The 10,239-nt window shown below is 55.2% G+C and overlaps 5 protein-coding genes and 1 non-coding gene across 6 annotated transcripts; 4 read left to right on the plus strand and 2 right to left on the minus strand.

Annotated features, from left to right (window-relative positions):
- The first annotated feature begins 82 nt into the window (after positions 1 to 82).
- On the plus strand, positions 83 to 2,319 carry ACRALDRAFT_1076629 (uncharacterized protein). The gene is made up of 4 exons (XM_071018522.1): positions 83 to 332; positions 414 to 535; positions 609 to 771; positions 826 to 2,319. The coding sequence occupies exons 1-4, from the start codon at positions 260 to 262 to the stop codon at positions 1,995 to 1,997; spliced, it is 1,530 nt and encodes a 509-aa protein (XP_070874998.1). The 5' UTR covers positions 83 to 259; the 3' UTR covers positions 1,998 to 2,319.
- ACRALDRAFT_t145 lies at positions 2,316 to 2,398 on the plus strand. Its single transcript has one exon. It is a non-coding gene; the product is annotated as a tRNA-Thr (tRNA).
- A 662-nt stretch (positions 2,399 to 3,060) lies between these two features.
- On the plus strand, positions 3,061 to 4,931 carry ACRALDRAFT_1042970 (uncharacterized protein). The gene is made up of 4 exons (XM_071015288.1): positions 3,061 to 3,303; positions 3,404 to 3,443; positions 3,515 to 3,531; positions 3,678 to 4,931. Exons 1-4 carry the CDS (start codon positions 3,246 to 3,248, stop codon positions 4,190 to 4,192), a joined length of 630 nt encoding a protein of 209 aa, XP_070874999.1. The 5' UTR covers positions 3,061 to 3,245; the 3' UTR covers positions 4,193 to 4,931.
- Positions 4,218 to 4,628, minus strand: ACRALDRAFT_210884 (uncharacterized protein; the record flags this gene model as incomplete). The annotated part of the gene is made up of 4 exons (XM_071023387.1): positions 4,218 to 4,246; positions 4,276 to 4,350; positions 4,385 to 4,546; positions 4,607 to 4,628. 4 exons carry the CDS (start codon positions 4,626 to 4,628, stop codon positions 4,218 to 4,220), a joined length of 288 nt encoding a protein of 95 aa, XP_070875000.1.
- Positions 4,932 to 5,218: 287 nt separating the features above from the next.
- On the plus strand, positions 5,219 to 7,270 carry ACRALDRAFT_1033402 (uncharacterized protein; the record flags this gene model as incomplete). The annotated part of the gene is made up of 3 exons (XM_071014945.1): positions 5,219 to 5,397; positions 5,538 to 6,574; positions 6,672 to 7,270. 3 exons carry the CDS (start codon positions 5,219 to 5,221, stop codon positions 7,268 to 7,270), a joined length of 1,815 nt encoding a protein of 604 aa, XP_070875001.1.
- A 1,062-nt stretch (positions 7,271 to 8,332) lies between these two features.
- ACRALDRAFT_2027624 (uncharacterized protein) lies at positions 8,333 to 9,681 on the minus strand (the record flags this gene model as incomplete). The annotated part of the gene is made up of 4 exons (XM_071020478.1): positions 8,333 to 9,229; positions 9,341 to 9,487; positions 9,557 to 9,600; positions 9,675 to 9,681. The coding sequence occupies 4 exons, from the start codon at positions 9,679 to 9,681 to the stop codon at positions 8,333 to 8,335; spliced, it is 1,095 nt and encodes a 364-aa protein (XP_070875002.1).
- Between the last annotated feature and the right edge of the window lie 558 nt (positions 9,682 to 10,239).

Consider the following 10,239-nt stretch of genomic DNA (forward strand, 5'->3'; position numbering starts at 1 on the left):
TCCCTACTATTCTTCAGCGGCCTGTTTTCGTGCCTACCGAGATCTATTTTGCCATCCTCACTCAACCTTGGTTTATTTCCGCCCTATTCGTACTCTTCGCCCACTCGGTTTCTTGTCTTTTGCTGGTCCGTCGTCCTCAGATCGCCAATTAGCGCCGAGGGCCGAACAACAACTCGGCCCTGCGTCCTCCCAACAACAGGACCTCTCCCGAACAGATTTTATTCGACGCTTTTCCAGTCTAAGCTAGCGACTAGACATCATGGCGGCACAACAGATACTTTTTGGCGAGACGGTGGCTGGGATGAAGAAGGCATTGAAGAGAACCGCCTACGGTAACCCCCCTCCCCAAACCCTCCCAGTGTGGCCCGTGTGGTCCGGTCCTCGGTCGCGTCGCTAATGCAAGGGCGTTCCAGAATCCGACTCGGACAACGAGATTGAGCACTATAGCAACCGTGGGCATAAGCTGAAGAAGAGAGCCTTATTCGCACACCAGGGACAACTCGTACCGCCATCGGGTCCCGAAGTTTACAAAGAGGCATGACCTGACCTCCTTGGCCGCGTGTTCAAATGTCGGACAAGTTGCAATGGGTGGCTGACCGATTCTCCAGGAAGTCGAATATGCTGGACAAAGTCGCTCCATCATCAATCGAAACCCGCCTCTCCTCGACGACGAAGGGTACGAAGTGGACAGCGACGACGACGAAGAACGCCTGCAGGAAGCCATGGCATCGGCAGCCGAGCTGAATCCTTACGCCAATATTCGGCTAGAGCGTAAGTGACCCATGCTTGTATACCCTCGGCCCCTTTACTAACAAAATCCAAAAGACGTGCTTGCGCCTTTGACAGTGGCGACCGATCTCCCGACGCACCCTGTCTTGTCGAAACCCTTCACGTCGAAAACGCTCAACGAACTTGCGGACCAGAGCTGTAGCATCATGCGGAAAGAGAACAAAGCCCTCTGGCGAATTGGGCACCTGTTTACCAAACTGATGGGTGACCACACGTGGGTACCATGCGAAATGATGCTGGGACCCAACGACATCGATCTGTACTCGGATGATCTTGCGACCCTTTCCCGACTCCGAAACGGCACCGGTTCCCCGGTCGCAAATGCTGGACCGGGGGTCAATGGGCAGGCGCGGCACGCTGGGTCGCACAGTGTGAACCACGATTCACTGTCTACACATGGAGTGGCGACGGAGGGAACGGGGACAGGGCACGCGGGCGATGGAGATATTTCCATGACAGAGGCGACTGTGAATGGCAATACAAGCACAGGCACAGGCACAGGTCCCGCAACTCACATTGGCGAAGACGAGGAACAACAAGACCAGGGGAAGATCAAAGCAGGGAAGCGATTAACAAACGGAGCAGCGAAGGAGCCCGGGGCGTCGGACCATGGGCCGAATGGAGAAATACCGTCGTCCGACAAGAAGAATCCCAGTGGGAATAACGAAGCGGCGATACAAGGCGACCGGGAAGCCAAATCAACGGCCGGCGGGGGGAAAAAGACTGACAAACGACAGGATGACCAAGGGTCAACGCGGGCGTTGACGCAGTCGGGCAGCAACACCAGCGAGGCCATGGCGGTGGCAGCGGAGATGCTGGACGAGCTGTTCGTGCACCCGCTCTTCCGACCGCCGCCCAACGCGCAGGTGGACCGCGGGGGGCTCTCGGAGGCGGAGGCCGAGGAGATGCGACGGCTGGTGGCGCTCTACGTGCAGAAGCAGGAGGAGATTTGCCGGGGCGCGCACAAGCTCCACGAGGGCCTGCTGAAGGCGAACCGACTGCGCAAGACGGTGCTGCAGTGGGCCAAGGCCGAGGCGCACTGCGGGCCGAACCGCGACATGTCGGATGGGGAGGACTGGTACGATAAAGAAGAGTGGGGGTTGACGGAGGACCTTAAGAAGGGCCAGGACGAAGAGGAGGAAGACAACAACCACAACAATCACAACAACACCGCGACGGCGCCCAAGAAGACTAGGAATCGGAGGTGACGATGGCGGGGAAGCAGGGCAGGGGATGTTCCCGGAGATTTGCTTGGTTGTTTTCTTCCCTCTTTTCTGTCCTTTTCTTCTCTTCTTCTCCTTTTCTCCTCTTCTTTTCTTCTCTTTTTTCCTTCTCTTTCTCTACAGCGTGGCGTTGGCATTGGATGGAAAGATGATACACCAACACCTTTAGAAAGGAACACGGCTACTCGGTACACAACATGTACACGAAAAATGGAACACACGTCACTATTCGTATACCAATAGACGGGGTACCTGTACCGGCTTACCTTCAACACCAGAGCCCGTACACTGTGCGATATCATGGCCTCGTTGGCGCAGTGGTAACGCGTTGCACTTGTACTCCATGTCATATGCAAAGATCACTGGTTCAAACCCAGTACGAGGCATCTTTTTTTCTCTTTCCTTTTTTTTTGCCTTTCTTTTTTGGGGAGTGGTGAACCACCTGGACTACCTCTAGTAGGCCCTAGAGGTCGTGGGTTCGAATCCCGCTCCCCCTACCGGTTTTCACCTGCGGCAAAGAAGACTTGGTACCAGGTAGCTACCTAATAGTCTTTTACCCCTGGTAAGTACGTTGTAGATAACGATAACCTGGGCACCTATCCTTATCGAGACAGCAGGTCCTGTACATACAGTGGCTCAGCAATAATTTCGACGGATTTCTACCTTTATTAACGCGTATACTAATAGCGGGGAGTTGTTAGGAATCCGTCGGAATTTTTGCCTAGTGACTGTACCTACCTACCTACATGTAGTTACTGAACCTTCGGTACAACGTACTTCCGAAGAGTCTGTTATAGCTTCTGGCTGTATACGGACTTAATATAAACCTGGAAAAAAAAAAAAAAAAAAAAAAAGAAACAGAGCTACTGCAAAGTAGGTACATTATATCGCGGACACCTACTGCCAAGACTCGGAACGGAATATCAAGAGATTCGAGGCTCGAAAAGTACCATGACGCTATTGGTCACGTAGCAATCAGCTGGAACGTCCCCGCATATGTCGACAGGGAACCTGGAAGGTCGGGGCTTGAGACTTTCAGCTGGATTTAAACCAACCTCGACATTTCCATTTCGCTTGCTTCTCTATTTTAATCTCTGCGCTCGGTAGTGAACACTCTTGGTGTCCCTTGTTTTTTGTCCCTTCTTTTCTTCGCTTTTTTCCCCTGTATACCAGCCATTCCTACGACTTGCAGCAGTCGAGATTGATTTTCATCAACCTCCCTCCACACCTACAATGGCTTCGCCCGTAACAATCCACAGCTTGGTTGATTTCAACCAGAAGAGCTTGCTCAGTGCGTGATAGATCCCCATCTACCCGCTCCTAGCTCCCTCTCTGTCGGAGGAGCTTGGGCCACCTTTGAAAGACCTGGAAACTGACCATGCGGCGTCCAGTCTCGGCTGTGTCCATCGCATTCAATCCCCTCTTTTGGAAGTACGCAATATATCCCCTCAAGTGCCATACTCTCTGAGATTGATTCATGGTTCACACTAACATATTGATAGCATTGTTGCGAGACAAGGTTAGTTGAACCTCGACAGCTCGTTCAGAAAAAAACAGCCAGACCTTCTCCCACAGAGCCGTGCTCTGCTGTCTGTCCCAGTTCATCCATTGTCGTCTCCTCGTACCGGCCGGAACTGACGCTTCTTCTTCTCTCTTTCCCCACAGAATACCACAATAAGGTCCTCACGAGGCTCTTTGGTGGTCGCTCTCAGGCGGCCTGTTATGCCCTGGCCGTTACCATCTTCTCCCTCGGTCTCTTCCGCGACTACCTATACGAGCGGGCCCTCCGCCACCAACCCTCGCACCCGCTCCTCGAGACCGATGCCGCCAACTACGCCGGCTACGCCCTCCTGGCGGCCGGTAACGTGCTGGTCATCAGCTCGACCTACCGTCTCGGCATCACCGGTACCTTCCTGGGCGACTACTTTGGCATCCTGATGGACAACATCGTCACCGGCTTCCCCTTCAACGTCACCGACGCCCCCATGTACCACGGCTCCACCATGAGCTTCCTCGGCACCGCCCTGCTCTACGGCAAGCCCGCCGGCGTGCTGATGTCCATCTGGGTCCTGGTCATCTACACCATCGCCCTGACCTACGAGAACCCCTTTACCGCTGGCATCTACGCCAAGCGCGATCGCGAGAGGGCTGCTGGCAAGGAGACAAAGAAGGCCCAGTAAATGATGAGGGATCGTAAAAAAGGAGTCACGGACGGGGTGAGGGTGAGATGTATGCTTCAACAGCTGTCATGTTTGCCTGTTACTACCTTTCTCTTCCTCCTCCTCGGGGAAAAAAGACGAGTCTGATGACCTGAGAGACCGGCAACTGCTGTAGTGCGCTACATGAGAGAAAACAAAGAAGGAGACGAGGACGAAAGAGAAAGACAAAGACAAAGACGAAGACGAAGACAAAGACGACGACAAAGACAAAGACAAAGACGGATTGGGTATCCAGGGGTCGCGACGCGAAAAAGTTGAGTCTCCACTTGTCGCAACGAGGCAATCGAGAAGCATACAAGGTGCCATTATACGCATCTCAGCCACAGCCCCTGGTATCAGAGGGGGGTCCGCCATAGATATGGGGAGATTAGATACCGGTTAGAGACGGTGCATACATACGTTGGTCAGCCTTCAACAGTAGTGGCTATGGGTCCAAGATGGACAGACGACACAAAACGAAGGCGAAAGGAGAGAGCCGACGGAAAGGTGGATTGTGCAGCAGAGGAGCGACGGGGGACTATGATGAAGGATGAGTTGGATTATAGGTAGAAAAGAGGAGGCCGTTTTCCGTTTTCCGTTTTCCTTTCTTCGCTTCAGCCTCTCAACAGAACAGACGTTCTTGCCTAACGTTCTCCCCCGGCCATCATGCCCTTTTAACCTTTGGCGTGGCGGGACCGATATATGGCATTGATTCCAGCTGATGCCTGCCATGCCTTGCCAAACTTGGAACCTAATTTCCGCATTGCAATTGGGCTTTGAAACCCGCTGGGCTTGGGGTTTGACTTGATCCTGCTCGACCCTGTCTCGACAAGACTCCAGCGTACCGCCAAGCTCCCCCGAATATATTCCTTCGACTCCCAAGAGTAACCAGTACATCAACAGGCCCTGTGGTAGACTTGGTAGACTTGGGAGACTCGACGGCAGACTCGACGGCAGACTCGACGGCAGACTGTGGTAGACACCATGTCGCGTGTCGAAACACCCAACATGGGCACCGTGGAGACCGGCCTCGATGCTGATCCCGGACACCCAGAGCATTCTTGCCACGAGCCTCCCAAGACCACGAGGCCCGGGTTCATCGGTGCCATCGAGCAGCGCAGCAACCTTACACGATTCGTTATTTACGACATTGCCACCGCCGAGCCAGTCGCGAGCCATACCGCCTAGTTATCCAGCACTCGCCCCCAGCCCGGGTACGTTTTTTCTCCCTTCCTTTATAACCCCCCCCCCCCCCTGGAGGAATGAACCTAGAAAACCATCACTCAGTTCTGACATCTGACCCCCAAACTCCGTGTCCCGGATGAAGTTGGCATGAGATAGATGCAGCCGAGATCGTCACCACGGTACAAACATGCATCGAGGGAGCCTACTGGGACTTTGTCGCCCAGGGCTTCGAAAAGGACGACATCAAGGCCATCGGCATCGCCAGCCAGCGCGAAACCACCGTTGTATGGGACGTATCCACAGGCGAGCCCCTCTACAAGGCCATCGCCTCGGACGACACGCGCACCACGCAGCTGGTCGCCCAGTGCAAGGAGAAGTACATGGCCACCATCGTCCCGGACCTCACCGGCATGCCCATCAGCAACTCGTGCTCCGCCCTCAAGCTGATGTGGCTCATCGACAACGTGCCCGAGGTGGAGGACGCCCGGGAAAACGGCAATCTCGCCTTCGGCACCGTCGACAGCTGGCTCGTCTACCACCTCAACGGCCGCGGCTTCGACCCCGGCGGCCGCCCCGTCCACGTCACCGACTCGACCAACGCCGCCCGCACCCTGCTGATGAACCTCCGCAACCTGCACTACGAGCCGGGCATCCTCCACCTCTTGGCCATCGACACCGCCGACGTCCACCTCCCCCGCATCGTCGCCTCCTCCGACCCGCATGCCTTTGGCGTCGTCTACGGCGAACCCCTGAGCGGTATCCGCATCACCGGCTGCCTCGCCGACGACAACGCCGTTCTCGTCGGTCAGGGCGCCTTCCAGCCCGGCGAGGCCAAGGCCACGTACCACGACGGCGACGGCAACGGCGGCTCCGTCCTCTGCAACGTCGGCAAAGAGAAACCCATGGTCCGTGACTGGACCCTGGGTCTACGGGCCACCGTTGCCTATGATTTCGAAACCACCGGCGATTTCCGTTTCGCCAACTACGCTCTCGAGGCCCCCGCTTGCGCCGTCACCCCCGTCATGGGGCCCCTCATCCACAACCTGGGGCTCGCCGGGGATGGCCGCATCCTGGATAAGTTTGCCCGTGAGGCAGAGGACTCGGGAGTCGTCACGTATGTGGCGGGCTTTGACGGTCTCCCCGACCCGGACGGGACTTGCCATGCCACGGGTTCCATATGTACGAGAGCCATGCCCCCTTTTTTCATCTTTCTCAACCCCCCTTCCAAATCTGCGCCCTCCCTCCCGAAACTGACTTTGTATATGATCAAACGCAGTGGGTCTTTCGCACGACACCACCCAAGGGCAGATCGCCCTCGCCCTCCTGGAGACAACGTGCTTCCACACCCGAGCCATCCTACGGTGCATGGCCCACAAGTCGGACCATCCCCTCGACTACCTGGCCGCCGACGGCGAGCTCGCCAACTCGGACATTTGCATGCAGATCCAAGCCGACACGCTGGGGCTCGCTGTCGACCGCTCTCCCCGCGAAGACACGGCGGCCCTCGGCGCCGCCTTTGCCGCCGGCATCGGCATCGGAGTCTGGGACGTCAACGACCTTTTGGCGCTCAGGTCCCGCCGCCAGACCAAAGGAGACCTCTTCCTGCCCAACCTGGAGCCGGAACACCAGCAGCATCTCGACGGCAAGATGCGCAAGTGGAAGAGCGCCGTCCGCCTGTCGCGCGCCTGGCTTCAGAGGTCCCCTAATGGCGAGCCCAATGAATATCTGAGCACCAGCAGCAGTGTTCCTTCTAGCTGGCTGGCAGATGATTCCACCAGCGCAGGCAATGGCAATGCCAACGAGGAGAAGGCGGTGATCCTCTCGAGTGTGGAGAAAGATGAAGAGACTCAAAATGGAACGGACTCGGTAGGGTGAATGCGGCTGCTGTACCCAGATTGCTTGTGCTTTCGGCTCTGCTAAGACACCCGGTCCATGCGATAAACCCACAAGCATGGCCAAGGAAAGAGAAGCAACACCCATTTACAGAGAATGCAAGACGGCAGCATAGTATGCTCTTATGGAGGAGGCCTATCGTCAGATCTCTGGACATGCACTTGGAACCATGACTCTCGTCTCAAGTGACTACCGGAGCAACGACAAGGAACAAGATAGAACAGGATAGGCGACTGGACAGGATAGGGAAACTAGTCGAGAGAACAGAATACACATACCTGGCTCATTCTTTCATGGTCCGATAAACAGGCGCTGCGTTGCCGACAATCGAGACAGCCAGGTCACGTTCACCTGCACCACCCTGAGAGGCCTGGGTTGTAATTTCATGTGTTTTCCTTGCTCGGACGGTCTGCCTGCGCCTCACCCCACCTCTTCCCATTACCTAGCGAAAGAGGCATGCCTCCGACGAACTACCTGACGAAATCGGCTCGATGCTTCGCGTTCCAAGCCGAGAAAGAATAGAGAAAGAAAACAAAGATCTCGACGAAAACATAACAGGCTTGGTACCAAGTCTTCCTGAACGATGCCATCCTCCATGCGTCCAACCGTGTTTGTATCCCATCTTCCCACCCATACCCCGATGCTCAAAGCCAAGTTGCGCTGCTTTCGTTGTATAAGACCAAATGCAGTTTTCGCAAAATTAGTCCGATAAGAAAAGAAAGAGAACAAGGCTGAAAGCAAATCGTCATCATTTCCATCCGACGCCGTTTCTGCCAGCCAAAGCCTTAAACAGCGGCTCTGGACTTTTTTTTTCTCTTTTTTCCCCCTTTTGGTTTTGTTGTTGGGAGAACGGCCACCTGTCCATCCTCCTCCTTCTACTCGTGTTCCAAGCCAAGGTCGCGCAAGGCGGCTCTTAGAAAGTGATTAAAAATATAAGGGCTCAAGGAGAACGAGGGCCGAAAGATGTATAGCCGGCAAGTGGCCTGGGCAGACCAACGCATGTTCCCAGGCAAGGGTGCTTCTCTACACAACGAGTTCCCCTGCTCACATGATAATGGCGGGAATGTCGACATTGGCCTTGATGCTCTTATGGGGCAGGATGCTGCCGCCATTGACGTAAATCTCGTCGGCGATGGTCACGTCGTCGCCAAGGACCGTCACGTTCTCCAGCCGAGCCCACTTTCCGACAGTGCTGTTCCAGCCGACGATGGTGCTCTTGACCCAGGCATGATCCTTGACCTTGGAACCGGACAGCAGGACGCAGCGCTGCAGGCGAACTCCATCGCCAATCACCACACCGGGACCGATGGTGACGTTGGGACCGATACGGCAGTTCTTGCCAATCTTGGCCGTGGGGTCGATGAGGACGTTTCCACCGTAGACGTACGGCTCGGTCACGGGAGTCAGCTCCTTGGAGCCCTTCAGGGTCAACGAGGTGAGGTATAGGCAGGTTCCCGTCAGGAAATCCTTGGGCTGGCCAACGTCCATCCAGAACCCCTCCAGGTCGAAGCTGTGGAGCTGGCCGTCGCGGACGATGGCGGGGAAGGTTTCCTGTTCGATGGAGGTGGGGCGCAGCTCGATACGCTTGAGGACCGAGGTATTGAGAATGTACATGCCGGCATTGATGCGGTTGCCGACAAACTCGACAGGCTTCTCGACGAAGCGGTCGATGAGGGAAGGGTGGTTTGGCTTGTGAACGACCACGCCATACTTGGACGGTTCTTCCACCTTGGTGACAACGATGGTGCCTTCATTGCCGTGGGCCTTGTGGAACTCGGCCAGTTGCTGGAAGGGATATTCACAGATGACATCGGAGTTGAGGACGAAGAAGGGAGTGTCGTCCTTGGCGAGAATCTTCTCGGCCAGCTTGAGGGGGCCTGCAGTATCTAGGGGCTCGTTCTCTATGGAGAATGTAATCTTGATGCCGAACCGCTTCTCGTACTGTGGAGGGAGAGAGAGCAAAAGTTAGAAATACCGTGGTTCTCAAGGGACGGCGGGAGGACGCAGCTATTCCGAGGGAGGGGGAGGGGGGTGGGGGAGCCAACTGCATACCTCAGCGAGATGCTTCTCCATTATCTCAGGTCGGTAGTTGACGGCGAGGACGACATCAGTGACACCGGCAGCGGCAAGGGCCTCAATCTGGTGAAGGATCATGGGCTTGTTGGCAAACTCGACCAGAGGCTTCGGCAGAGTGAGAGTCTGGAGACACGAAGAAAGGGTCAGCGAGAGATGACGGCATCAACAAAGTCGGGGAGGGAGAGTGCATACAAGAGGCCGAAGCCGAGTACCGAAGCCGCCGACAAGAATGATTGCTGGAGACTTGTTGTTAGGGTACGAATTTCCTCTCCTGTCCTGTTGAGCATAGCAAATCCGAATCCACACTTACCCTTCATAGCTGCGGGAGTATGCGCGAATGTTCCTGGTGGTTGTCGTCAAAGAGTGTAGAACAAGTTGTATTGCGAAGGGTTACTAGAACGCGCGCAGGTGAGGGGAAAGAACGGTATAGAAAGATATCTTGCGACTATAAAGGGCAGTGCACGTAAAAGAGAGAATAAAGGAAGAAGGGAACCGATTATTATGGTTATTAGAGAGGGTTTGAAGAGAGGATGCTGGGACAGGAACAGCTGAGCTGGGGGTGGGCAGTGAATGATCGAAATAACACGATAGCAATGCCAGCTCAATACAACGTACAACGTACTCAGGAGCTCTGCCCCAGGACGTTCGCGGTCACCCCTAACTTCAAGTCGGGACTGGCTCGTAAATAAGCTCCACAATGAGCCGGAAGTGGGGTTCAATTAGAGACGTACGTACCTAGGTACCTTCCCAAAGGCGGACTTTGTATCCCTACCAGGTAGGTACTATCAAGGAAGCCAGGTACTTCGTACTTGGTTCTGGGAATCAAAAAGGGAATTCCACTATTAGTATTTCTTGGGTTATTCATTCCTACCGGT

Source organism: Sodiomyces alcalophilus (assembly GCF_042370955.1).
Source record: "Sodiomyces alcalophilus JCM 7366 unplaced genomic scaffold ACRALscaffold_4, whole genome shotgun sequence".
Classification (NCBI taxonomy): Eukaryota; Fungi; Ascomycota; class Sordariomycetes; order Glomerellales; family Plectosphaerellaceae; genus Sodiomyces; species Sodiomyces alcalophilus.

Bases quoted from the DNA above. Each gene is read 5' to 3' on its own strand.
- ACRALDRAFT_1042970 (XM_071015288.1), top strand. From the start codon at position 3,246: ATGGCTTCGCCCGTAACAATCCACAGCTTGGTTGATTTCAACCAGAAG. The intron at 3,304-3,403 runs GTGCGTGATAGA...TGCGGCGTCCAG, and splicing joins CAACCAGAAGAGCTTGCTCA to TCTCGGCTGTGTCCATCGCA.
- ACRALDRAFT_1076629 (XM_071018522.1), top strand. From the start codon at position 260: ATGGCGGCACAACAGATACTTTTTGGCGAGACGGTGGCTGGGATGAAG. The intron at 536-608 runs GCATGACCTGAC...CCGATTCTCCAG, and splicing joins GTCCCGAAGTTTACAAAGAG to GAAGTCGAATATGCTGGACA. The intron at 772-825 runs GTAAGTGACCCA...AAAATCCAAAAG, and splicing joins CGCCAATATTCGGCTAGAGC to ACGTGCTTGCGCCTTTGACA.